Source organism: Chiloscyllium plagiosum, unplaced genomic scaffold, assembly GCF_037043375.1.
Source record: "Chiloscyllium plagiosum isolate Xiang-an unplaced genomic scaffold, Cpla_swu_hap1 HiC_scaffold_32, whole genome shotgun sequence".
NCBI classification, from domain to species: Eukaryota; Metazoa; Chordata; class Chondrichthyes; order Orectolobiformes; family Hemiscylliidae; genus Chiloscyllium; species Chiloscyllium plagiosum.
In genome coordinates, this window is record NW_028270170.1 from 21,065,135 (window position 1) to 21,093,110 (window position 27,976).

The 27,976-nt window shown below is 41.2% G+C and overlaps 1 protein-coding gene across 1 annotated transcript in view; it reads left to right on the forward strand.

The window, feature by feature from the left end:
- muc13b (mucin 13b, cell surface associated) overlaps positions 1-27,976 on the forward strand; it is a 93,996-nt gene that overhangs the window by 38,086 nt on the left and 27,934 nt on the right. Inside the window, exons 2-5 of the mRNA XM_043675055.2 lie at positions 17,981-18,730; positions 20,249-20,362; positions 22,200-22,309; positions 23,172-23,230. Coding sequence (XP_043530990.2) covers positions 17,981-18,730; positions 20,249-20,362; positions 22,200-22,309; positions 23,172-23,230 — 1,033 coding nt within the window. The remainder of the gene's footprint in view (positions 1-17,980; positions 18,731-20,248; positions 20,363-22,199; positions 22,310-23,171; positions 23,231-27,976) is intronic.

A 27,976-nucleotide genomic window follows, 5' to 3' on the forward strand; every position in this document is an offset into this window, starting at 1 on the left:
AGTTTGCTATCCATGGGGATGACCTCAACCAGGACCTTGGGTTCATATCACATTACAGGTGACCCCACTGCACACACACACACACACACACACACACTCACTCACTCACTCACTCACTCACTCACTCACTCACTCACTCACTCACTCACTCACTCTCTCTCTCTCTCTCTCTCTCTCTCTCTCTCTCTCTCTCTCTCTCTCGCACTGACACTCCTGCAGACCCTCATACACAAGCTCTCTCTCATACACTCACACTACACTCCCACGATGCCTCTCACAGACTTATACCCCTTTCCACTCACATTCACATACATACACACACTCTCTCATAGACACACAACTCCTCTTCCCCCCCCCCCCCCACCCCCCCCCCCCCCCCCACCCCCAACACACACACACACACATAATTTTGTGGGGTGAATTTGTACCTGCAGAATTACATTTTATTTTGCTCAAAAATCTGCACAAATCCATGTGAGGTTCTGTAAATCTGTTTTTTTAGATTAGAATCAGCCTGAACATTCAGACACAGCAGCTCACACCTTAAATGCATTATCTGGGCCAACATGACACCAATTGTTAAAGTTCACTTGAGAACGTAACTTTTAAAAAGTTTTGCGGTTTACATATGAAAAACTTAAACCAACATGTTCATTCTAAAAGATGTGAGACTTGACAAACAATCCAGGTCTTTTTCAACATATAATTTCAGTTACATCACACTGTAAACATTTACTATAAGTTCTGTTCTTTCGATCATATACTCCCCAACCATCTGATGAAGGAGCAGTGCTCTGAAAGTTACTATTTACAAATAAACCTGTTGGACTATAACCTGGTTTTGTGTGATTTTTAACTTTGTACACCCCAGTCCGACACCAGCATCTTCAGATCACATTATATTCCTGTAAGTGTTTTTTTTCTAAAGGTCCTGAGTCTTCCAGTGGGTGGGTGAACAAACGTATAAGTGGTGATAGGAGTGTGTATCAAGTCAGATCAAGTTGGATGATTTCTGTGTAGTTGTGACTGGATGGGGTCTTTAGTCATACTTGACTAATCCCTAACTGATACAGACCAGCCTAACCTTTCCTGGGTAAATATCTGGCATAATTCTCTCACCGAGAACTCGGGATTGAAGACATTTGTGGAGAGTCCAGAACCAATGAACATCAGTTCACCTGAGTTTAAACCTACCCAGGCAAGTACAGGACACACGGTCACAGCTGGACCCCACACACAACAGACTTAAATCCAGATTTCACTGCTCTGGATGTTGGAAGATTTAGGACATTATATTGTGTTCTCCATTATAGCACAGCTTTTGTTGCACTGGTATCTGTCATTGAGCTAATAAAGGTTCAAAAAGGAATCCGGAAACATTTCCGTTCTGGAGGAGGAGGTGGGTTGAATTCATGCAATGTGGTATGGTTGCAGGATACCAGCTACAAAATATTTCAAGAATGCAGGATAATCCCTGTATGTTTGAGGGGTCAGGCTGTGTGTATGCTCTAGGGCTGATTACAGGCACACGTTGTGATCATTGTACTCATTTATCTTGGCCTCTGATATCAAGGAGGAAAGATAGCATACTAAATATAGACCTTTTGTGCAAGAGCCATAATTATAATTTCTACTACAGAAAAAGGCTGGGCATAAAAATGGCCTTCAAGCAGAGTTTGGGAATTTAATTTCCGTTTGGCATATGCTGAAATAATAATGAATAATTGAACTGGCTGTTTTCATGAATATTTACTGATAAGATTGTTGTTACGAAAGAAAAAAACTGAACTTGCTGGTTTTGAACTGTTACTGTCATGAATAGGGTAGGTGAGTTCATTCTGTGTCTTTTACCTCCCAGCCATCTTTTTTTAAAAACTATAAACATTGGATTTTGCTTTGCTAAAAAATTCCCCCTAATTAACACAAAAGGTCCAGAATGCCAGATACAATCCTACTCAAATTCCACGTATGTTCAAATGTCTTGAATTCAGCTTATAATTTTTAAAATTTGTGTGGAGTTTGGATTTCTAATATCTCTATTGACAAACTGAGACTAGCCCTGTAATGTAACGAATGTGTGAAATATTGCCAGTAATTCTTGGGCCTTTTTTTAATATTCATTTACAGAATCATAGCATCACTGGCCAGCACTTATTCACCATCCCTAATTGCCCAGAGGGTAATTAAGAGTAAAACATATTGCTTTGGGTCTGGGGGTCACATGCAGACAGACCATAAAGATAGCAGATTGCTTCCCTAAAGGACGTGAGTCAACTAGATGGGTTTTTCCACAACAATCAGCAATAGATTAATGGTCATCATTGCACTGTTAATTCCAGTTTAAAATATTGAAGTCAAATTCCATCATCCATGGTGAGATTTGAACCCAGATCAATACCCAGGTCTCTGATTAACAGTCCAGAATAATACTACTACGTCATCACATCTGCTTGATGCTCAGAGAAAATAAGTACAGCTTGGTTGCATTTCATTTTTTTGAAGTGGCTGAATAATAATGAATCCCTTGAATTACCGTGTGAGTCAAGAAACTCAAGAGGGAGAAGTGTTCATCATTTTCCACTACCTAAACAAGGGTCTTTACCCTTGTAGATATGCCATCAGAGAAGCGCATGGAATTTGTGCTGAGACATTAACCATTTGTCTGGTCATTGACCAGATGTTATACTTTGCAAAACAGATTATTTCAGTAAAGTTATTCAAGTGGAAGTAATGGATCTTGTGACAATCTTTTAACTATCAGTTCCTAAACTTGTTGTTTAGCGTTTAGTGCCGTTACCAAAAGCAGAGGTACTTTGTCAGTCAATCTTGAAATTGGCTCCAAGCTAAAAGGGCATGAACCTCCTGGCATTCTGCTTATACAATATAAAAGAAGACCTCACATTCTGAGCTGATTAATTGGCTTGTAAGATTAGAAAAACACATTGGGCAGGTCAAAGTTGCCTCATGCTACCTGCCACTTGCTGGAAAATAATAATACTGTTGATTGAACAAATCACTACTTTATGTTCCCTCTGGCAGCTTTTAATAGTTGACTGACAACAAACATAGCCAATTTTACATAGCATTGTTTGTAAATTACATTTTTGACCATGTTTTTAACACAGAGTTGTAGATTTCTCTTAAATGTTTGTATTGACCATGGAATTATGAGAAACGCGTTGGGTAGAAACAGACTATACCACCCAACTAGTTGATATCTGTTCTGATGCTTCATTTAAGCCTCCACTCCCATCTGCCTCCATCTAACCCTCTCCAAATTTCTCGTCTTATTCAAACTAGTTTCTCCTCAGTTGTATTACTGGTAGTGGATTCCACAAGCTTCTTTTGGTGGTACTATTCAAACGCACCATCTCTACTCTCTGGAAGAATAAGAACAGCAGACATATAAGATTACCGCCACTTACATAACCTCCTCAAGCTGCACGTGGAATGATTTCCTGCTCTGTCATTGGAATAAAATCCTGGAACAACCTGTCTAACATCTCTGTGATTGTACCTACGTCACAGACTGCAGTACAACAGGAAGGCAGCTCACCGCCACCTTCTTAAGGGTAATTAAAGCACTCGTGTTGACCAAGTCAGTGACACTCTCCTTCAATGATAGGTTGTTTTTTTCAAAAATTACAAACTCTGTATCTTCGGTTTCTTGTGCATTCTCCATTGAACTGATGAGTGATGGTGGTTACGGCTCATAATTTTAGACTCCCCTCTGCCAAAGTGGAAGCAACATTTGTGCTTACTCAATCAAACCCTTTCATAGGATTGCCCAGTTGGCTTTCATACAAATTGGCATGGACCAAGATGCCCTTCGTATTCTATTTCACTCAGTAGGGGATAAAAGGTTGATTTAAATCGAATTGAATTGAATTTATTGTCATGTGTACCGAGGCGCGGTGAAAAGCTTGTCTTGTGAGCAATACAGGCAAATCACACAGTTAAGTAGCATAGATAGTAAATAATAGATAAACAGTGGCAAAAACAAGAACACAGGTACAGGCGAATGCTAAGAGTTTGTGAGACCATTCAGTATTCTAACAACATTAGGGTAGAAACTGTGTTGAAACCATCTGAGATTCGACTGACTATGGTGGTGTCATCAATGAACTTGTAAATGGCATTAGTCTGGTATTTGGCGACGCAGTCATTGGTATACTGTGAATACAGTAGGGGGCTGAGTACGCACTGGGGGGCTCCAGTGTTGAGTTTTAGTGAGGATAAAATATTGTCCCCAATCTTCTCTGATTATGTCCTGTGGGTTAGGAACCGAGAATCCAGTTCCAGAGAGTGGTGCTCAGTCTGGGATCACTAAGTTTAGTAATCAGTCTCGAGGGGATAATAGCATTGACTACAGTTCAGCCTTCAATGAGTCGGATTCTTAACGTAGCTGTTCTTGGTGTCAAGATGTTCTAGGGAGGAGTGAAGGGCAAGTGATATGGCATCTGATGTGGATCTGTTGGTTCGATAGGCAAATTGGAGTGGGTTAAGAGTAGTGGGGAGGCTGGAGTTGAGTAATGCCATGACCAGCCTTTCAAAGCACTTCATGACCACTAAAGTTCGAGCCACTGGGCGGTAGTCATTGAGACATGCTGCATGAGCCTTCTTAGGCACAGAGATGATGTTGGCCCTCTTGAAGCAGGCAGGAACAGTGGCCTGCTGCAGAGAGAAGTTGAAGATGTCCGAGAAGACCTCTACCAGTTGATCTGTGCATGCTCTGAGTGCACGGCCTGGTATGGCCTGCAAAGTATGAATCTGTTAGCAGAAAAGTGCAGTACAATTCAACCACCATAGTAAGACATTTTGAAAGTATTTTTAATTATGTTCTTTTTGGTCCTCTAAATGATTGACTTGAGATACAGTTCCAAAGTTAACAGCACACCAGTATCTACTCTACTCTTTGTGTATGACACTACTGCTTTGTGCATGTATCTGTACCCTAAGTGTAGAGATGGTTTCATTATCCTGAGTTTCCTCCATTACAACAGTGACCACACCTTACTGTTGGTGAAATGCTATGAGACTATATATAGATGTGAAAGTCACTGTATTTAAATGGAAGTTTATCTTTCTCTGCAAGGACATCGCAGCTTGTCATGGTATGGTCTTTTTGTTCCTTTGATGTTGAGATGCACAGCTTTTTTTATGTAGAGATGCACAAGCTGCCATTGTCTTCTGAACAATCCCAAGAATTTCAGAAATCCCAGGGCATATGCGACAAAACCCCTTAAAATTAATATATTTGCAAATTTTCAGTCTGACAAATAGGTGACAAAGAACAATTTCTAGCCCTATACTTTTGAGACTACATTCTATTTGTAAATCCTATTCATTACTGTGAAGGTACTGCTATAATTTCTGTTGGAGATTGAAGGTTGTCTTTAGATTAGATTCCCTACAGTGTGAAAACAGGCCATTTGGCCCAACAAGTGCACACTGACCCTCCGAAGCGTAACCCGCCCAAACCCATTTCCTTCTGACTAATGCATCTAACACTATGGGCAATTTAGCATGGCCATCCACCTGACCTGCACATCTCTGGATTGTGGGAGGAAACTGGAGTACCCGGAGTTTGCTGAATAGCTAAGGCTGTAAGGAAGTAACACAAACAAAAGTGAACAAAGAATTGATTTCTGCTATTACAAAAACTAAGGAAAAATAAATTAATAAACTTGCAATGCAAATACCTTACAATCCTGATTCTCAGTGCCCAATTACGTTTCTCTGATCCATGTCCAAGTTAACTGACTAAAGCACTGCCAGAGACCTGTTCGAATTGTATTTATTTTAAAGGGCACGCTGTTCAAAGAATTAAACGCAGTCCTTTCTTTTCCAAATGCAGTGGTATTAATCACATGAAACTGTGACATTATTCATTTCTGTAATACCACTATAAAATGACCCTTCTTCCCTACAACAACAAAAGATTTGTCCACTGTGTGTCGCTGAATTTGAACATTGGTGAGGTAAATTTAAATGTTTTGTTCACTGATGGCAGTTGCTAGGGTTGAGAATTGCTTTCACTCTATTGTGGGAAATTCCTTACTGAAGAAATTTGACAGTATCTAACTGCCTTGTTACAGTTAGAAAGTATTCATGTTTAATGTTGAGAAGCAGAGGAGGGTACCATCTTGTTTACTTTTTATGATTAACTTTTAATGTGAGGGATGTGAGCTGTACTGCATGTTGTGCGCAAGTGATCATGGAATGTTTAGTTAACAAGAAAACAATAATTAATCTGCAGCAAAAAAACATGCTCACTCATTGAAAGAAAACAACCAATACCCTCGCCTTAAAAGGTAACACCACATTACTGTCATCATCACAGAGCAGAAAAGAGAAGCAAAGGTGAGAAAATAAAGTCTACAAAAGGGGCATTTAGTTCATTGGAGTTGAGACTGAGTGAAAATATAATCGGGGAATTGCAAGTTTGTATTACAGCGCTTGCAAATGGATTATTGTGGATACATGGCAATTAATTCCAGGTGACTGGTCTTGAACTTCAAGTTGATTTATTAAAACATATAAATCTGTCAGCATTAAGAGGCAAAGTAGTGCTTGCTGTTTATAAAGAAACTGTGCTTGCCTATCCTGGGAAAAATCAAAATCGTAGGAAAATCAAATACAGCTAGAACGACCACAAGATCAGTAAGTGACTTTTTAAAAATTCATTTATGGATTGTGGGTGGTCTCTTGTTGGGACAACCTATCCCTAATAACTCAGAGGGCAGTTAAGACTGGATTAGATTCTCTACAGTGTGAAAACAGGCTCTTCGGCCCAACAAGTCCACACCGATCCTCCAAAGAGTAATCCACCCAGACCAATGTCCCTCTGACAAATGCACCTAACACCATGGGCAATTTAGCATGACCAATTCACTTGACCTGCACGTCTTTGGACTGTGGGAGGAAACCGGAGCACCTGGAGGAAACCCATGCAGACACTGGGAGAATGTGCAAACTCCACGCAGTCACCCACATTGCTGTCGGAGTTGGAGTCACCTGTAGGATAGCGGATTTTCTTTCCTAAAGGACATTAGTGAACCAGATTATTTTGCTAATGACAATTGACCGTGGTTACATTGTTGTCATGAGGAAAGCTTTTCCATTCACCATCTGCCATGGTGGGATTCGAACACATGTCCCCAGAGCATTTACCTGAACTTTGAGAAAGAGTCAACTGGACTCAAAATGTTAGCATGCTTTTTCTCCATGGATGCTGCCTGACCCGCTGGGATCGCCAGCATTCCTTGATTTCATTGACCTGAGGTACCTGGGTAACTAATTCAGTGATATCTCCACAACACCAAAGCCTTCCTTTTAAACTTTGAGGCCATTTAAATGTTTGTGAGCACATTATTTACTCCCACAAACAGTGATGATCAGATAATCTGCATGTGGTGTATACTGAAGAATAACTTTGACCAGGTCACCAGAGACAGCCTTTTAGATTGTCTTTGAAATAGTGCCAAAAACTGTGGAACAGTCCATCTTCCGCAGCTACACTGGCACCACCCCCCACCTTTTCCTCCGCTACATCAATAACTGTATCGGCGCTGCCTCGTGCTCCCACGAGGAGGTTGAACAGTTCATCCACTTTACCAACACCTTCCACCCTGACCTCAAATTCACCTGGACCGTCTCAGACTCCTCCCTCCCTTTCCTAGACCTTTCCATTTCTATCTCGGGCGACCGAATCAACACAGACATTTACTATAAACCGACCAACTCCCACAGCTACCTCGACTACACCTCCTCCTACCCTGCCCCCTGTAAAAACGCCATCCCATATTCCCAATTCCTTCATCTCCGCCACATCTGCTCCCAGGAGGACCAGTTCCAATACCGTACAACCAAGATGGCCTCCTTCTTCAAAGACTGCAATTTTCCCCCAGACGTGATCAAAGATGCCCTCCACCGCATCTCCTCCACTTCCCGCTCCTCCACCCTTGAGCCCACCCCTCCAACTGCCATCAGGACAGAACCTCACTGGTCCTCACCTACACCCCCACCAACCTCCATATACAGCGTATCATCCACCGTCATTTCCGCCACCTCCAAACGGACCCCACCACCAGGGATATATTTCTCTCCCCTCCCCTCCCCTATTAGCGTTCTGAAAAGAGCACTCCCTCCCTGACTCCCACACCCCCCACCAACCCAACCTCCACTCCCGGCACCTTCCCCTGCAACCGCAAGAAATGCAAAACTTGCGCCCACACCTCCCCCCTTACTTCCCTCCAAGGCCCCAAGGGATCCTTCCATATCCGCCACAAATTCACTTGCACCTCCACACACATCATTTATTGCATCCGCTGCACCCGATGTGGCCTCCTCTATATTGGGGAGACAGGCCGCATACTTGCAGAACGTTTCAGAGAACACCTCTGGGACACCCGGACCAACCAACCCAACCACCCCGTAGCCCAACACTTCAATTTCCCCCTCCCACTCCACCAAGGACATGCAGGTCCTTGGACTCTTCCATCGCCAGACTATAGCAACACGACGGTTGGAGGAAGAACGCCTCATCTTCCGCCTAGGAACCCTCCAACCACAAGGGATGAACTCAGATTTCTCCAGTTTCCTAATTTCCCCTCCCCCCACCTTGTCTCAGTCAAATCCCTTGAACTCAGCACCGCCTTCCTAACCTGCAATCTTCTTCCTGACCTCTCCGCCCCTATCCCCACTCCAGCCTACCACCCTCACCTTGACCTCCTTCCACCTATCGCATTTCCAACGCCCCTCCCCCAAGTCCCTCCTCCCTACCTTTTATCTTAGCCTGCTGGACACACTTTCCTCATTCCTGAAGAAGGGCTCATGCCCGAAACGTCGATTCTCCTGCTCCTTGGATGCTGCCTGACCTGCTGCGCTTTTCCAGCAACACATTTTCAGCTCTGATCTCCAGCATCTGCAGTCCTCACATTCTCTTTTGAAATAGTGCCATGTCAACATTGATGCCCTTTTGAATGGGATCTCATTTTAACATGTCTTCTGGAAATCAGCATCTTGCAGTATAGCATGAACCTACAAACATCTGGTTCCGAAGTGAGGGTGATCCCCACTGAGCCACAATTGATAATGCAACACACTGCTGGAATCCATGACAAAATCTGGCATTCGAGAAACATAAGCCAGAAGAGGGTAGAAATGTCTGTTCACCTGGCCTTGCTCACTTGGATGGACAATTGTTGATTTTGATGTAAAATATTCTGTGCCTTAACTTTTATGAGCTCTTTAAACTCATCTCCATATATTTGAATGTGTTTGCTCGTTCCTTTTGATTAGTGATAACTCCTAACTATTCTATTACTAAGAGCCACTAAAACATCATCCTTTACAAATTTGTCTGTAAACAACCGGTCAATCCTGGCTGGAACAATGTTGGGCTCCCAAATTGGTGTGATAATTCCTGTCACTATTGTCTACTACCTTTTAAAGCTGAATGGTTTTCTTTACGTAGTGTTACCATTGTTTGCAGTTGTTTGGAGTTCTAAGTTTCACTTACTCAGCACCTGTGAAACTGCTTGTTTGCACAGCATCCATTGAAACCATTACATCAAATGTATCTTTATAGCATGGTCGCTTTTCCTTGTTTTGTCATATTTCTTTTTGTAAAGTCTGGCTATTGACTGTTTTGACTTGATGCTTGTGAACGAAATGATTATTGTTTTGTAAAAATATTGCCACCAAAATACTCTTTCTCATCAATGCGTCCTGCAACCCCAAAAAAAACCTTCTGGTGTTAGTCTTTACATAGACATTTCAAGGACGATAATCCTTGATAATACTGCCTTTTAAGTTCAAAAGTGTACTACTGTGAGAAAAATGAACTGTTCTAATGGTGGTTGCTGTACCTTTTTAAATATTTCATCATAATGCATTTGGAATTTAAGCAAGTTGGCTCAGATCAGAAATTTTGTTTCCAAGCCTGTCCAATTTGCACATTTTATCAGTTGCAAGTTTGAGAGTGTTATAATTCAAGTTCAGAAGTATGCTATATGATTTGGTTTAGTTCATTGCAAACTGGCCTATCCTGATTTTGAAACTGAGATATTTGAATGTTCAAAATATGGATGCCCTGCGAGGCATGTCTTTCTGAATATTGTATTCACTGCAACCAATGTGGCCTACTCTGCATTGGAGAAGCCAAACACAGACTGGGTGACCGTTTTGCAGAATGCCTCCTGTCTGTGCAAAAGCAGGACCCTAACCTTCCCATAGCTGGTCATTTTAACACAGCTTCCTGCTTGTGTGCCCATATTGACTGTCCTCGGCATGTTGCAATTCTCCAGCAAATCACAGCGCAAACTGGAGGAACAACATCTCTTCTTCTAACCAGGCACTTTACAGCCTTCTGGACTTAATATTGAGTTCAACACCTTCAAATTGTGAACCATTTCCTTCCTTTCCTTTAGCTTGTTATCATGGGTTAGAGGGTTTGAGCTAAAGTTAAGTGTTCAAGTACTGCAAAATTGACCAGTGAAATCATTCAAATCATTTCTTCACGTTGTATATCAGTTTACTTCATTCAATATACAGCAAGACACATGGAGAAGAATTAACAACACCTTGACCGGGCACAATAAGAATTAATCAATTAAATTGTCATAGACTGAGCTCAATAGACTGAGGTTGTTTTTTCCTGGAGAATCGGAAGCTGAGGGTGATCTTAATAGAAATTTATAAAATGATGAGGGACAAGGTCTTTTCCATGGGGTGGAGAATCCAGAACTAGAGGGTATAGGTTTAGGGTGAGAGGGGAAAGATTTAAAAGAAATCTAAGGGGCACCTTTTTCATGCAGAGGATGCACGTGTGGAATGAGCTGCCAGAGGAAGTCTTGGAGACTGGTCCAATTACAACATTTAAAAGGCATTTGGATGGGTACATAAATGGGGAGGGCTTAGAGGGATATGGGCAAAGTGCTGGCAAGTGGGACTAGATTAATTTAGAATATCTGGTCAGCATGGACAGGTTGGACCGAAGGGTCTGTTTCTGTGCTGTACATCTCTATGACTCTGTGTCTTTCCCTCCCCATCCCACTCACTGTCCTTTCAAGTCTGGCGGGAGAAACACCGTTGTTCTTCCATTCTCACATTCCAATCACTTAATGTAGACTACTAACATAGCATTCTACACCCACTAAATAGCCCTCCCGCCCAAACTGTAGCATAAATGCTGTCCCTCCACACTCCATTTCAGCTCTGAGGAAGAGTCCTTTAGACTCAAAACGTTAGCTTGCTATCTCCATGGATACTGCCTGACCCACTGTGATCTGTAGCATTTGTTGTTTTCATTAGATAACCTTCATATCCACAATGAACAAGCTGTTAATCTAAGTGCACTGTTAAACATGCACCCAGATCTTGAAGCAAGGACACATTCCTGAAACAATGGCAATGCTTAATACTTCTGGAAATTGTGTAGCTATCACCCTTGCCATTGTATTTGTCTGAGTTTCTTGCACACCAGCTTAGCAGGCTTTTATAAGAATACTGTAATGTGAAAGCGTGAATGGTGAAATACAGAATTAGCTTATTTTCATTAAGATTCTTCTCAGAGGCACAAATTTGACTGTTTTTGAGAACTTAATTTATGTTTGTTTGAATTTTGTTAGCTTTTTTTCTGTTTAAGAAGAAGTTCAACTTTAAATACAGTTCACAAGTAGAGGTAAATGTAAATGCATCATATACAGTGGCTATTCCCTCGTGATCAAAGTTATAAAGTTTGTTGCATAAAGGAAGTAGTGTAAGTACAACCAGGAGAGAACAAAGCAATCTAATCTCTTTGAGCCACCATTCTTAAATGTTCAAGTACTGCAAAATTGACCAGTGAAGTCATTCAAATCATTTCTTCACGTTTTATATCAGTTTACTTCATTCAATTTGCAGCAAGACACATGGAGAAGAATTAACAACACCTTGACCGGGCAAAATAAGAATTAATCAATTAAATTGTCATTTAAGTGTAAGCAACACTTGCAAGAGAGTATCCTTTGCATAAACCATTTCCTTTTGATGGGTGGCACAGTGGTTAGCACTGCTGCCTCACAGCACCAGAGACCCGGGTTCAATTCCTGCCTCAGGCAACTGTCTGTGTGGAGTTTGCACATTCTCCCCGTGTCTGCGCGGGTTTCCTCTGGGTGCTCCGGTTTCCTCCCACAGTCCAAAGATGTGCAGGTTAGGTGAATTGGCCATGCTAAATGGCCCACCGTGTTAGGTGAAGGGGTAAATGTAGGGGATTGGGTCTGGGTGGGTTGCTCTACGGAGGGTCGGTGTGGACTTGTTGGGCCGAAGGGCCTGTTTCCACACTGTAAGTAATCTAATCTAAAACTCAAGTTAGAAATGTTTTTTTACCTCCATCTTCAGTAAAACAGGTGTCCAGATATGACAGGAACAAGCATACTACAATGCAAATGAAACTACATTCTCCAGAGTCCAGGCTTGGAGGGCCAAAGGGACTGTTCCTGTGCTGTAATGTTCTTTCTTTGTTAGCCCCCTGTAACAAACTGAGTCACCTGATCAGGTCATAGAGTCATAGAGATGTACAGCATGGAAACAGACCCTTCGGTCCAACATGTCCATGCCAACCAGATATCCCAACCCAATCTAGTCCCACCCGCCAGCACCCGGCCCATATCCCTCCAAACCCGTTCTATTCATATACCCATCCAAATACCTTTTTAAATGTTGCAATTGTACCAGCCTCTGGTAGCTCATTCCATGCACGTACCACCCTCTGCATGAAAAAGTTGCCCCTTAGGTTCCTTTTATATCTTTCCCCTCTCACCCTAAACCTATGCCCTCTAGTTCTGGACTCCCCAACCCCAGGGAAAAAACTTTGTCTATTTAACCTATCCATGCCCCTCATTATTTTGTAAACCTCTATAAGGTCACCCCTCAGCCTCCGACGCTCCAAGGAAAACAGCCCCAGCCTGTTCAGCCTCTCCCTATAGCTCAAATCCTCCAACGCTGGCAACATCCTCGCAAATCTTTTTTTAACCCTTTCAAGTTTCACATCTTTCCAATAGGAAGGAGACCAGAATTGCACGCAATATTCCAACAGTGGCCTAACCAATGTCCTGATCAGCCGCAATGTGACCTCCCAATTCCTGTACTCAATACTCTGACCAATAAAAGAAAGCATAACAAAAGCCGCCTTCACTCTCCTATCTACCTGCGACTCCACTTTCAAGGAGCTATGAACCTGCACTCCAAGGTCTCTTTGTTCAGCAACACTCCCTAGGACCTTACCATTAAGTGTATAAGTAATGATTAGACAGAGAACATATAGCTTTGGAATCTCTGCTTGGAGCTGGAGTAAACCACAAAGCTGCAAGTAGTCTGGTTCATCCCAAGAAGGTCACTAACGAGGAAACCAAAATGTGTGACATTGCTGCATGTTGTTGGCAGAGCCTGAAGGCAATGACTACAATCTTGCCTGTGCTCAGTTGTAAGAAATTCAGGTTTGTTGTGATGATTTGGAAATGCCAGTGTTGGACTGGGGTGTACAAAGATAGACCAGGTTATAGTCCAACAGGTTTAATTTGAAGCACTAGCTTTCATAGCACTGCTCCTTCATCAGGTGGTTTGTTGTGATCAGTTTCCCAAAACAAACTGCTGGACCAGCTGGTGGAGGGATGTCTTAGGTGTCATCAATGTGCATGTAACTACACTCCCCTTGTCTGTGGAGGTTGATGTCAAGCATAATGCTGATTAAGAAGCCAAGAATAAATCCTTCTAGGATTATGAGAGTAATGAGATTTGAGTAAAAACTAATGCAAATGTTGCAGAAAAAAGTAAATTACTGGGTATAGAATTCTTGTGAAAGGAAAATGAATGATTTCAAATTTTTAAAGATTTGAAAGTTTGTTGCATACTTCCTTTATGCAACAAACTTTATGACTTTGATCATGAGGGAATAGCTACTGTATATGATGCATTTACATTTATCTACTTGCGAACTGTATTTATTGTTGAACTTCTTCTTAAACTGAGAAAAGCTAACAAAACTCAAACAAGCATAAATTAAGTTCTCAAAATCAGTCAAAACCAGTTATGATTTGGATGACTTTATTAAAATGAGGGCAATATCTCTTAGGTTCGATGTCATCGAGTCAATGAGATGTACAGCATGGAAACAGACCCTTCAGTCCAACCCGTCCATGCCGACCAAATATCCCAACCCAATCTAGTCCCACCTGCCAGCACCCGGCCCATATCCCTCCAAACCCTTCCTATTCATATACCCATCCAGATGCCTCTTAAATGTTGCAGTTGTACCAGCCTCCACCACTTCCTCTGGCAGCTCAATCCATACACGTACCACCCTTTGCATGAAAAAGTTGCCCCTTAGGTCCCTTTTATATCTTTCCCCTCTCACCCTAAACCTCTGCCCTCTAGTTCTGGATTTCCCAACCCCAGGGAAAAGACTTTGTTTATTTATCCTATACATGCCCCTCATAATTTTGTAAATGTCTATAAGGTCACCGCTCAGCCTCCGACGCTCCAGGGAAAACAGCCTCAGCTTGTTCAGCTTCTCCCTATAGCTCAAATCCTCCAACACTGGCAACATCCTTGTAAATCTATTCTGAACCCTTTCAAGTTTCACAACATCTTTCTGATAGGATGGAGACCAGAATTGCATGCAATATTCCAACAGTGGCCTAACCAATGTCCTGTACAGCTGCAACATGACCTCCCAACTCCTGTACTCAAAACTCTGACCAATGAAAGAAAACATACCAAGTGCCTTCTTCACTATCCTATCTACCTGCGACTCCACTTTCAAGGAGCTATGAACCTGCACTGCAAGGTCTCTTTGTTCAGCAACACTCTCTAGGATTTTACCATTAAGTGTATAAGCTCTGCTAAAATTTGCTTTCCCAAAATGCAGCACCTCACGTTTATCCAAATTAAACTCCATCTGCCACTTCTTGGCCAATTGCCACTCTGATAAGATCCTGTTGTAATCTGATGTTAACTTCTTCACTGTCCACTACACCTCCAATTTTGGTGTCATCTGCCAACTTACTATCTGTACCCCTTCTGCTCGCATCCAAATAATTTATGTAAATGACAAAAAGTAGAGGACCCAGCACCGATCCTTGTGGAACTCCACTGGTGACAGGCCTCCAGTCTGAAAACCAACCCTCCACCACCACCCTCTGTCTTCTACCTTTGAGCCAGTTCTGTATTCAAACGGCTAGTTCTCCCTTTTATGTGTAATTTTTTTAACCAAATATTGATATTGGAATATGTTGTTTCAATATATTTTCTTGTTCATAGAAGTGGTAAAGTACAATTTACATTTAAGATGCAGCAAGGCTATGGTGAACAGATATTCTTGTTGCTTCTATTTCTTTTCAAGTCAAATTTTGTACTTGGTTAAAGTTAAATATGGTAGTGCTTTGGGTCAGTAGCAAAGCAATAATACTCAGTGCTAACTTCGAAGAAAGATGCCACCAACAATCTAATTATTATAGCAGCAGAGACTTCCTGATGTTAATTTGAATCTTGTGTCAAGTCAAGGGGATTTCTGAGGAATCTGGCATCAGTGGGGTCATCAAACAGGGTTAAATAACCAATTACCATGAATTCTCAGTGACTAGGAATTAAAGATTGTCTGACACACATTCAGTTCTGTAGATAGCAATCTAAAATTTTGAGATTGATATTTCAGCTTATTTTAAACTGTTTACTCTTTATCATGAGGAAAAGGTTGACACTGAACAAAAATAAACCCAGTATTTCAGGGCCAGAGATGATGTTCATCATAGGTTTTTACTCAGTACATAATAACTATTTTGATATATTTCCTGTTTCTTTGCAACCCATCTCTGAAGCATATGGGACTTGCAGTCACGTCCCCGACTCAGAGATAGGAACACTACCACTGCACTAAAAGAACTCCCCAATTAAATCTTTTGAACAAGATTCACCCAGTGGATGTGGTCTACCTAGACTTCCAAAAGGCCTTTGATAAGGTGCCATACGAGAGGCTGCTGAGCAAGGTGAGGGCCCATGGTGTTCGAGGTGAGCTACAGGTATGGATTGAGGTTTGGCTGTCTGACAGAAGGCAGAGAGTTGGGATAAAAGGTTCTTTTTCGGAATGGCAGCCGGTGACAAGCGGTGTCCCGCAGGGTTCAGTGTTGGGGCCGCAGCTGTTCACATTATATATTAATGATCTGGATGAAGGGACTGGGGGCATTCTAGCGCAGTTTGCCGATGATACAAAGTTAGGTGGACAGGCAGGTAGTACTGAGGAAGTGGGGAGGCTGCAGAAGGATCTAGACAGTTTGGAAGAGTGGTCCAGGAAATGGCTGGTGGAATTCAATGTGAGCAAATGTGAGGTCTTGCACTTTGGAAAAAAGTGTAGAAGCATGGATTACTTTCTAAACGGTGAGAAAATTCGTAAAGCCAAAGTACAGAGGGATCTGGGAGTGCTAGTTGAGGATTCTCTAAAGGTAAACATGCAGGTTGAGTCCGTGATTAAGAAAGCGAATGCAATGTTGTCAATTATCTCAAGAGGGTTGGAATATAAAAGCACTGTTGTGCTACTGAGACTTTATAAAGCTCTGGTTAGGCCCCATTTGGAGTACTGTGTCCAGTTTTGGGCCCCACACCTCAGGAAGGACATACTGGCACTGGAGCGTGTCCAGCGGAGATTCACATGGATGATCCCTGGAATGGTAGGTCAAACATATGAGGAACGGCTGAGGATCCTGGGATTGTATTCATTGGAGTTTAGAAGATTAAGGAGAGATCTAATAGAAACTTACAAGATAATACATGGCTTGGAGAGAGTGGACGCTAGGAAATTGTTTCTGTTAGGCGAGGAGACTAGGACCCGTGAACACACCCTTAGAATTAGAGGGGGTAAATTCAGAACAGAAATGCAGAGACATTTCTTCAGCCAGAGAGTGGTGGGCCTGTGGAATTCATTGCCGCAGAGTGCAGTGGAGGCTGGGACGCTAAATGTCTTCAAGGCAGAAATTGATAAATTCTTGATGTCACAAGGAATTAAGGGCTACGGGGAGAATGCGGGTAAGTGGAGTTGAAATGCCCATCAGCCATGATTGAATGACGGAGTGGACTCGATGGGCGGAATGGCCTTACTTCCACTCCTATGTCTTATGGTCTTATATGATACTTTCAGGGGCTTTTAACAGTGGTATTAGAGCATTAAAAGGGATGATCATTTTGAAAGTGTATCTGTGTTGGAAAAAAAATCACTGACAGTAATATTTGAATTTCCATGATTAAGTGCACACATGCACACTCAAGATACAATATTGTTGTGTGCTGACAGTTTTGCTGGGCAAAATCTAGGCAAAAGGCTCAACACAAAGTAACAACCAAATGAATATCTTTGTGCAGCATAAATTATAGAACCCCTACAGTATGGAATTAGACCAGTCAACCCATCAAGTCCACATCGACCCTCCAAAGAGCATCCTGCCCAGACCCAACCCACCGCTGTAACGCTGCATTTTCCCATGGCCAGGCCATCTCACCTGCACATCCTGAGAGGAAACCTAAACAGACACAAGGAGAATGTGTAAACTCCACACAGACGGTTGCCTGAGGGTGGATTTGAACCCAGGTCCCTAACATTATGAGACAGCAGTGCTAACCATTGAGCCCCATGCCATAGCGGCCCCTACCCTCTACTCCATGGCAACCATGTTACAAATCCATCAGGCATCAATGATCTTAAAGGCAAATATACATCTCTCGAAGTAAAACATTTTCCACTACTTCCATTAACAGTGACTATATTTCAAAAAACTTTTCACTTCATCCAAAGCATTTTGAGATGAATGGTGGTCATGAAAAAGACTATATCAATACAAGTCTTTCTTTTCCCTGTTACTTCTCCAACGTTGTTTTTCCTCACAAGGGAGATGTCCAGCTTCAAAATGGTAAAATATTTAATTCTAATTTGAGATATGATTTCTTTCAGGAGGGACAAATGCCACAGAATTGACTCCTGTGACGTCCAGGTCATCATCCAGCACCATTACAGTAGTGGAATCGCAGACAATTAAACACATACCCACTTCAAAACCAAGTACAGTTGACAAGAGCACTACCTCAACACCCAGTTCTGCCTCTGAGGTAACTGCAGTGTCTACCACTGTTCCAATATCTGACACAAGTCTTTCAGCAAGCTCCCCACTTATTTCAATGACCAGTGTAACATCATCTTCAACCAGAGAAAATACAACAACAACCGAAGCACAAACCTCTTTTTCAAATGCAACGTTTGCTCCCACGTATTCCCCAGTTAACATGACAGTTGCAACAGCAGGGGCTTCAACTCTTCAAACGGTAGCCACAGCTGAGATTCCAACAAACACCACAGAAAATACCACCCAAAGTTCAATCCCAGAACACACAACCACCGCCGCCACACCTCATAATGCATCAACCAGCCTACCAGCTACAAGTGGAGAAATTAATGTTACTATGGCAACAGTCTTTTCCACCACTGAAAGATCTACGTGGGTTCCAATGAACATTACGTCAACCAACACATCTGCAAACAGTGAAGCCAGCACAAATGTTACAATGCCAGCAACTGCTACAGTGTCAATGAATGCTACAGTGCCAATGAATACTACAAGTGAGGCAATGACTCAGAGTACAGAACTTTCCAATTCTACTTGGTCCACAACCCAGCCTCCAAAGACCATGACTCCACAGCCTACAGGTAAGCCTACATTTTTGCATTGGCTGATGTTTCTCAGTCTAGTAAACTGCTTTGTTTCCTTTTGCTCAAAAGCTGGCTAATCAGTTTGGGGTTAGTATTTAACTAAACATCATCGGTGTTAGCAATAGTTGGCTATTGGGATTACACATTTTACCACAACGGTGAGAACAGTAGTGTCAAGGATCCAAGTACCTGTCAAATAAATCAAGGCAAGATGGACTAACTTTTTTTATGGCATAGTTGGTTGCTGATATAACTTCCTTCTGCCAAAACTTAGTGCTCTCAAAATTAACATATATGACTTAACCTTGAAACTTGTCAGCCATAATGACCTTCTTTTCTTCTTCGTGTGTAGTAAATATCTTAAGTTGTAGTGACAATGTCACTGACAACAGCAGTGAACAATCATCATCAGCATTTTTGCCAAATGAAACCCAAATGGTAAACCTTTTTGGATTAAAACCATTCAAAACATTCTCATCCAAGTTCAAGTTTAGGAAAAGTAAACTTGATAGGAAGGGACAAATGATGGGCATTAATTTCAGAGGGAAAGTGTTCTTTTTTAAAAAGCGTTGTGTGCTTAAATCCATGGATTGCCCTTTTAAATATGAAAAAGTCTGAGATCTATGCCAATGCTGAATATATTGGCATCTTGTTCTTATAAACCCATCATGGAGTCTGATGGAAAGTGGAATTTTCCATTAGTGCTTGTGTTGTTACTGTTGTGAAAGAGTGTCTGTTGAATAAATAAGCATCTAATTTATTTACAGATTTGAACACCAATTTTCCATCTTGTACAGTAAAATGATTTAACTTTCTGCTCCAAGGCTGTTTCTGTCAATACTTTGTAAAAATCACACAACATCAGGTTATAGTCCAACAGGTTTATTTGAAGGTACTAGCTTTCAGAGCGCTGCTCCTTCATCAGGAAACGAGTGGGGCAGGATAATAAGAAACAGAATTTATAGCAAAAGATCAGAGTGTCTTGCAACTGATACGCTATATTGAACACGCCTAGATTGCTAGACAGCAATGAAGGAGCAGTGCTCCAAAAGCTAGTGCTTCCAAATAAACCTGTTGGACTATAACCTGGTGTTGTGTGATTTTTAACTTTGTACATCTCCAAATCATGTATTGGAGACAATATAGGTTGTTCTTTAACCAAGTTCACAGCAGAGCTTTGATTTAAATGATTGTTGAAGCATGAGAGGGAGATTCCTTGCAACACCATTGTACACTCAAATTGTGTAACTATAGTTGGCAATGCGGTGGGGGTGGGGGGTTTGCTTGAAACTTGGGTAAATCTAAATCCCATTTTTAAACTCCACTGACGATTATGACCAATACTATAATTACATTTGTTAAATCCTGTAAGAAATAAATTGTCAGCTGTTTTACAAATCCAATGCTTTGATTCATTGTGTTCAGTAAATTTCAAATCATAGTGGATGTTACTTTACCAAATAAGTCTGTAATGAAACAAATAACAATTTCAGCATGTACTATTTTGATTTCCAGATCATTGCAAAAATGCAATCTGTCCTCCAAGCAGTACTTGTGTGAATCTGTTTCAGACGTATAAGTGTCAATGTTCCCCTGGGTTCTTTGAAAAGGAAAATAGCTGTGTAACAGGTAAAAAGAAAATTGTCAACCCTATCGTTTTCCGATAATATTTACATCAAACTCTTGACTTACATATGCTACTTTTATATTAACATAAGACTTGATCCAGTGATGCTAACGCCTGATATGCTGGTCTGTCTCAATGAGGGGAAACTTGCAAAGATTCCTTAAAATTAATGATCCCAGCATTTTAGTATAAGAGCAGCTTAAGATTTCACTTTTTGGGAGTAGATTAATTACATTTTTTATATTGTAGAGTAGCTGTTTGAGTCATTATGCAGTAACTGCCACAATCATTGTTGTCCTCTTTATTAAAATGGAGGTAATTTTTAAGATGCACAAGCATGCTCCCTGCTTTGACAAAGGGTCAGTTAGACTCGAAACGTCAGCTCTTTTCTCTCCTTACAGATGCTGCCAGACCTGCTGAGACTTTCCAGCATTTTCTCTTTTGGTTTCAGATTCCAGCATCTGCAGTAATTTGCTTTTATCCATGCTCCCTGCTTACTGTAGGATAACGACTGCTCCAAGTTCATCTGTAATAGTTTGCATGGTGGATATGGAGTCACCAATTTTAATGAAGAATGATTTACACTTCCCCCTCATTTTTTGTCCACTGACTGTCCTCAATATATAGATCAACAAGAGCAAAAGTGTTACACTGATGTAATTCCTTCAAGCCAATCTGTCTTTGCTAGTCTTTCCATGGGTTTGTGCGTGTACATGTCTTTCCTTCCTGCACTAGTAGAGACTGATTAAAGTTGAGGATAGGTAAACAAAGTTACTGGTATGGAACCCCCACCAGCTTTCTCCACCTCTAGATGAAGAGAAGAGTGCCTAGTATCAAGAGAAAGTGGATTAAATAAGAAAAATGCATCTCCAAAGACTCTTTTTTTTCATAATCTGGCACAATGCTTTTCATGTGCAAATAACACTTTCTTTTAAACAGTTATCAGACTGGATTGACTTTGTGGAGAAAAGCAGCCTTGTGTTGATGGTAATTTTATTGTAATTAATACTTGCTGTTGAGTAGTCTTTTTTAATATCTTCAAAGAATCGATTCAGGAGAAGAACTCCCACTTCAAGTGTGACATTTGATGATGTTGATTGAAGGGTGACACCATTATGCATGTCCAACTGCCACATTGTCAAAGTTACTGTCCTCCAGCTTCAATCTTAACCTTACCTGAACAGGATCTGTCCCCCTGCTCTCTAGCAGTATGTAAAACTGCAATGAAATCCTGATTTGCTGCCTAACCACCTTCCTCCAACTAACACCACCAAAGTAATTTGGTTGCTGCGTTTATTGGATGCAGTGCCCTTTAAGAACATTTAGGAGACAAAAGATGCTACAGAAATGGACATTTTTATATAAAATAATGTTGATTAATTAAAATTTTCTATATTGACTGAGAAACCATTTGCACAGAAAATATTGGTATTAAAATATTTGCATTTCCATGATAGCCCAATTTGTCCAATATCTCTTTAAGATCTGTAGATGCTTCTTTCCTTTTGCAGTAATTTTCACTTTTGTCAAACTGTGACTGAATTGTTTTCTCTCAGTTATAATTGTACACTTTTTTATTCGTCAGTATCTATTTGGAGAATATTTTCCGACTCCATTCTGAGTGAGTTTTATTTTTGAATTATGTTGGTTAGCAAACTGAAAATGACAATAACAGGAATTCATAGCCCATAATCTCACTCGTCCTCTGGTTTGATTCCATGAGGAAAGGAAGGCAATCTTTTTTTAGCCTCATAGTTTTTATTGCTTAAGTCCTTACACTAATTGTCCAGGCTACATGGTCAATATGTCAATGTTTTGTTTCTATCTCTCTCTTTCTAGCGAGAATCTTCCCAGGAATCTTGCACTTAACAAAAAGCAATTTTACGGACGACATGAATGAAATAAACTCAAAGGCATTTTATGACACTGCAAAAGAAATAGAGAAAGAGGTTAGTTATAATCTACTTAGTCATAACTAACATACTAACCTCACATGCAACACCACAATTCTGGTTTAATGTCTGAGGAAATCTCTGGTTATGGGCAATTTTTACCCCTAATGGGGTGGAAATATTTCACATTAAATCTCCTGTCAGAATCTTTTTTCTATAGTTGCGAAGAACTCCAAATTTTAGGTCTATCAGCATGATATGTTGGGCAATTTGTAATCATTGAAAACTTGGGAAGCTTTTACTAAAGTCCTTAGCAAATAGTGCCAATTGTGAAACTATGTAAATCTTATCTGGCATTGTGTTTAAATGGTGCTGTTGGCTAGCCTCTCCTAGTTTAGTTAAGAGGGGACTGATATCCTGCTGGTTTTGTCATGATCCACTGAACAATAATCTTTATTCAACAAGAAAAAACCTTTGTTGTCATGACAAATTGAATGGGGAGAAAACATTAGAGAATTGGTGCCTGCAATCTGTGTCTCTTTTATGTGAAGTGTTGTCTTCTGCAATGTATGACCATGTATCTTTTTATAACAGCAGTGGACCCTTTTGTGCTAGTTGATTTTCATTTCCATCCTCAAGTAATTTTATTTTGTACAGAGTTGTGTTTAGCCATATGGTTCAGTGGTATTTGTTTCTCATTTTCTTATGACTTATGTATTTTCTTTCATTTCCCACCAACTGCCGCTAACTTTAGTAATAATTGAACAACACTGTGAACGTCAAAATAATTTTGAATAACCACCATGAAACTTATTTTAATATGGTGTGAAAGTGCCGTTGCTTACAGACAGACATGTACACATTGACATGATTCCTCAAACTACTTCTTGTTTTCTGCCTTTCTCCCCACTGTTGTTAGATGGCGATCCTTTTCAAAAACGACAGTTCCTTCTACAAATCTGTTGTTCGGAAGCTTGGGTAAGTATCCATATTTAATTGCTGGGTAACCCTGACCACTAAATCCTGTTTTCAGCTTGGAAATGCATGTTTGCCTGTTTAGATGGACCGATAAGTAAGAGTTACCTCGCGGTCACTCAATAATAATCTGAACAATTTGCCCTTTGAAATGACCACAATGTAAGAAAGGAACACATAATACAATAAAACTAAAAGAAGCTCATCATAAGTAATTAATGTTCCAATGAAAGAATGGGGAATCTTCCCAACTAAATCAAAATGCATCTGCAGTTATAAGATGTTGTACGCCCTCCAGGTGCGGAATCTGGGAGTTGGGACTCTTCGACCATGCAAGCTAATGCCAAATTCTTGTATGTATCTGGCTTCTTTGTTTCTTTAATCCCATTGTTCAATTTATTCACTTCAAGTTCTTATTTTCTGCTCCTCTTTTCAGTGCATTATGCCCCAGTGATTTTACAAAGTAAAACACAGGTCTGGTTGAACAATGAAAAGAATTGGGACATCTCTTTAACAGTCCCTCAGGATTGAGGATGACTTTCTAGCATGATGGGTTCTGAGACGGCTGATAATTCCAAAGTGGAATTTGCAAACTCTGCCACGTCCAGGCAATCAGTGCTCATTGGACGTTTGTGCACTCTCTCTAATGAAGGCTGTTTGTGTTTGGTCTCTTCATCAGGATGTGGAAAATGAATCAGGATTTCCAGGACTTTGCTGTTGATCTTGAATCGATAGGCAGTAGTTGTTGAGTGAGTGCATGTTGTAAAATGATGCGCCTACGTAGATGATTCTAAACTGTCATGACACAACTTGAGGAGATATTGGCCTAAATCTCACTCTAATGTGTTCAATTGTTGTGCTCAGTCTCAAGAGTGTTATAATAATTTTGTTAACTTGGATATAACCATAGGATTCCTACAGTGTGGAAGAAGGCCAAATAGCCCATTGAGTCCACACCAACTCTCCAAAGAACATTCCTCCCAGATCCAGCTGCCTACCCAATCCCTGTAAACCATGGCTAACCCACCTAGCCTGCACACTGTGGACAATTTAGCACTGCCAACCCATCTAACCTGCTCATCTTTGGGCTGTGGGAGGAAACTGGAGCACCCAGAAGAAACCCATGCTGACATGGGAAGAATATGCCAGATCAAAACCAGATCCCTGGTGCACTGAGGTGGCAATGCTAACCACTGAGCCACCATGCTACACCACAGCATAACTTGTATACAGCTGGCATGTTCATGCAATCAGACTCCAAATCAACTCAGTATAGTTTGGGTTATTTGAGACGGTGTATAAATTTGCATAGGTTTGCAATGTGTCTTTGTATTGTTTCAACAGGAAGGCCTCTGCCCTGATGCACACACTACATCACATGCCTGCAGTCTGCCAAGTGGCGTACATTGGTGCTGGTGCTTAAATTGAGTCGATGGAGAATTCTTGAGAATGTGCTGAAGTTTAAATAGCTCATCTCATTTGTGAATGAAAAAATTGTTCACTTGACATTATACGTAGGTGGTAATCCAAAACAGTTTACGTAAAATGTCAAATTGCCAGTTCCTTTATGTATTACAATGGATGAGGAACTCAGGCAGTAAAACCAGTGCCTTTCCTCTTCATTTACTTCAAATTGTATACACTGACTGGATAAAATTAATTCTTAAGTCAGAACTACTTGTTACAGGCAAGCCTGCTTGTACATGGAAATATCAACATCTATTATCTTCAGATGAATGGTCTATTTACTTCAAGTAGCCTTTTTAGTTCTAATGTAGGCGATGTAGCAATGTTTGGTTTTCAGTGACATTTTTTCCTTTCGGTATGATGGAACTGCGACAAAATCTACCTTGGACTAGCAAGTTTTGAGAAGATTTTTAGCTCAGGTTGAGGTTCTGGATATAGGTTTGCTTGCTGAGCTGCAAGGTTTGTTTTCAGATGTTTCGTCACCATACTATGTAACATCATCAGTTAGCCTCTGGATGAAGTACTGGTGGTATGGCCTGCTTTTTATTTGTGTGTTTAGGTTTCCTTGGGTCGGTGATGTCATTTCCTATGGTGATGCCAGTTCCTGTGGTGATGTCATTTCCTGTTCCTTTTCTCAGGGGGTGATAAATGGGATCCAAGTCAATGTGTTTGTCGATAGAGTTCCGGTTGGAATGCCATGCTTTTAGGAATTCTCACACATGTCTCTGTTTGGCTTGTCCTCGGTTGGATGTGTTGTACCAGTCAAAGTGGTGTCCCTCCTCATCTGTATGTAAAGATTCAGTGAGAGTGGATCATGTCTTTTTGTGGGTAGTTGATGTTCATGTATCCTGGTGACCAGTTTTCTGCCTGTTTGTCCAATATAGTGTTTGTTACAGTTCTTGACGGTATTTTGTAAATTACATTTGTTTTGCTTGTTGTCTGTATAGGGTCTTTCAAGTTCATTAGCTGCTGTTTTAGTGTGTTGGTGGGTTTGTGGGCTACCATGATGCCAAGAGGTCTGAGTAGCATGGCAGTCATTTCTGAGTTGTCTTTGATGTAGGGGAGAGTGGCTAGAGTTTCTGGACATGTTTTATCTGCTTGTTTGAGTTGGTTGCTGAGAAATCAGCAGACTTTGCCCTCATATACCTGGCCAGCGCAGGACTGAGTGAGTGTTGTGCTAGTCTTCCATCTGAAGCCTGGTGGCATGGTGACTCAGTGGTTAGCGCTGCTGCCTCACAGCGCCAGGGACCCGGGTTCGATTCCAGCCCCTGGCAACTTTGTGTGGAGTTTACACATTCTCCCCAGTTGGGTACCTGTTCTTTTTTTGAATACACTGTATAGGTGATTTTCCTCTGCTCTTTATAATTTCTCTGTGCTGCAATGTGTGGTGACTCATTGAAATTATGTTCTAATGCAGCTTCATTTGTGGATGTTGGGATGATTGCTTCTGTAGTTCAGCGTTTTGTCCGTATGTGTTGTTTTCCTGTAGACGCTGGTTTGAAGTTCCCCGTTGACTGTTCGCTCTACTGTAACATCTAGGAATGGCATTTTGTTGTTGTTTTCCTCCTCTTTACTGAATTTTATGTCAGTAAAGGTATTATTGCTGGTCTTGAAGGTTTCCTCTAATTTGTTTTATTTATTGATGACAAACGTCTCATCCACATAGCGGACCCAAAGTTTGGGTTGGATGGTTGGCAGAGCTGTTTGTTCTGCATTACTGCCTCTGCTAAGAACCCTGATACTGGAGAGTCCATGGGTGTTCCATTGGTTTGTCTGCAGGTTTTGTTGTTGAAGGTGAACATTGGACCACAACATTGTTTCAAAATTTCAGGACTTGTGCTGCTTGAGGGCAAATGAATGTAAAAGTGACCAGAACTGGGGAATGTGTTTATTGGTAGAAGATATGACCTGGGAATTCATCCAAGTTTCAATCGTTAGCACTGGAGCTTGGAGAGACTTGAGAGACCACAATATAAATATGAAACTTGGCTTCCAAATAAATATTATGAAATAAAACTAATAATAAATAAAATCTGTCAAGCAATATAAATACATACTAGTAGTAATCAGAGATGCTCGCATCTTTTAAACTGAGGAAAAAAGCCTCCCAATCAACGTTCTGCACAAGCAGCCAGCAAGTTATTTCCCAATCTGAAGAACTGGGTCCAGCTTGAATTACTGAATTTGGATCTGTTGCATCTAAACACAGAATGAGTTAAAGAATGTTGTGTAACTCATTTCTGAAATTGCCCCTCTCTGTCTTGGAGCCCATTGCTTTTGCTTACTAGCCCTTCTCATTCCCTCCAAAACAAAAGATACCATTACATGTTGATGCAATGACACAAGTATTTTTTCCTTAATACAATTCTTAACTTCTGCTGTCAAGACCAATCATTAGATTGTATAGAAGTTTATAAAATTATGAGGGCTATAGATAGAGTGAATGATGGGTGTCTTTTTCCTGGGATGGGGATTTCAAGACTAGGGGCTCCATTTTTAAGGTGAGAGGAGAGAGATTTAAAAAAAAACACAAGGGGCAGACTTTTTACACAGAAGGTGGTTCAGGTGTGGAATGAACTTCCCAAGGCACAATTAGATTAGATTGCTTACAGTGTGGAAACAGGCCCTTCGGCCCAACAAGTTCTCACCGCCGAAGCGCAACCCACCCATACCCCTACATTTACCCCTTACCTAACACTACGGGCAATTTAGCATGGCTAATTCACCTGACCTGCACATCTTTGGACTGTGGGAGGAAACCGGAGCACCCAGAGGAAACCCACGCAGACACGGGGAGAACATGCAAACTCCACACAGTCAGTCGCCTGAGGCGGGAATTGAACCCGGGTCTCTGGTGCTGTGAGGCAGCAGTGCTAACCACTGTGCCACCGTGCCGCCCACAATTATAATGTTTAAAAGACATTCAAAAGAACAGAAGTAGGAAGAGTTCGGAGGGATATGGTCCAGGAGCAGGCAGGTAGGATTAGTTTAGTTTGGGATTATGTTCGGCATGGACTGGTTGGACCGAAGGGTCTGTTTCCATATGGTGTGACTCTACATACCAGGCTCATGGGCAGTTACATTCCAGTGGCTGCACCTCTGAAGTATTTTCCATCATCTCTGACACTTATCGTGACTTAAAAGCAAACCTTGGTTTTGCATTCATGTGATGAAAGGATGCACTTTAAGAAGGGCTTCAAGTAGGTGTATCCTGAAAATCTGAAATGTAAATTTTGAAAATCCTGGTTGAATTTGGAAATAGAATTGACTTCATTCGCAAGA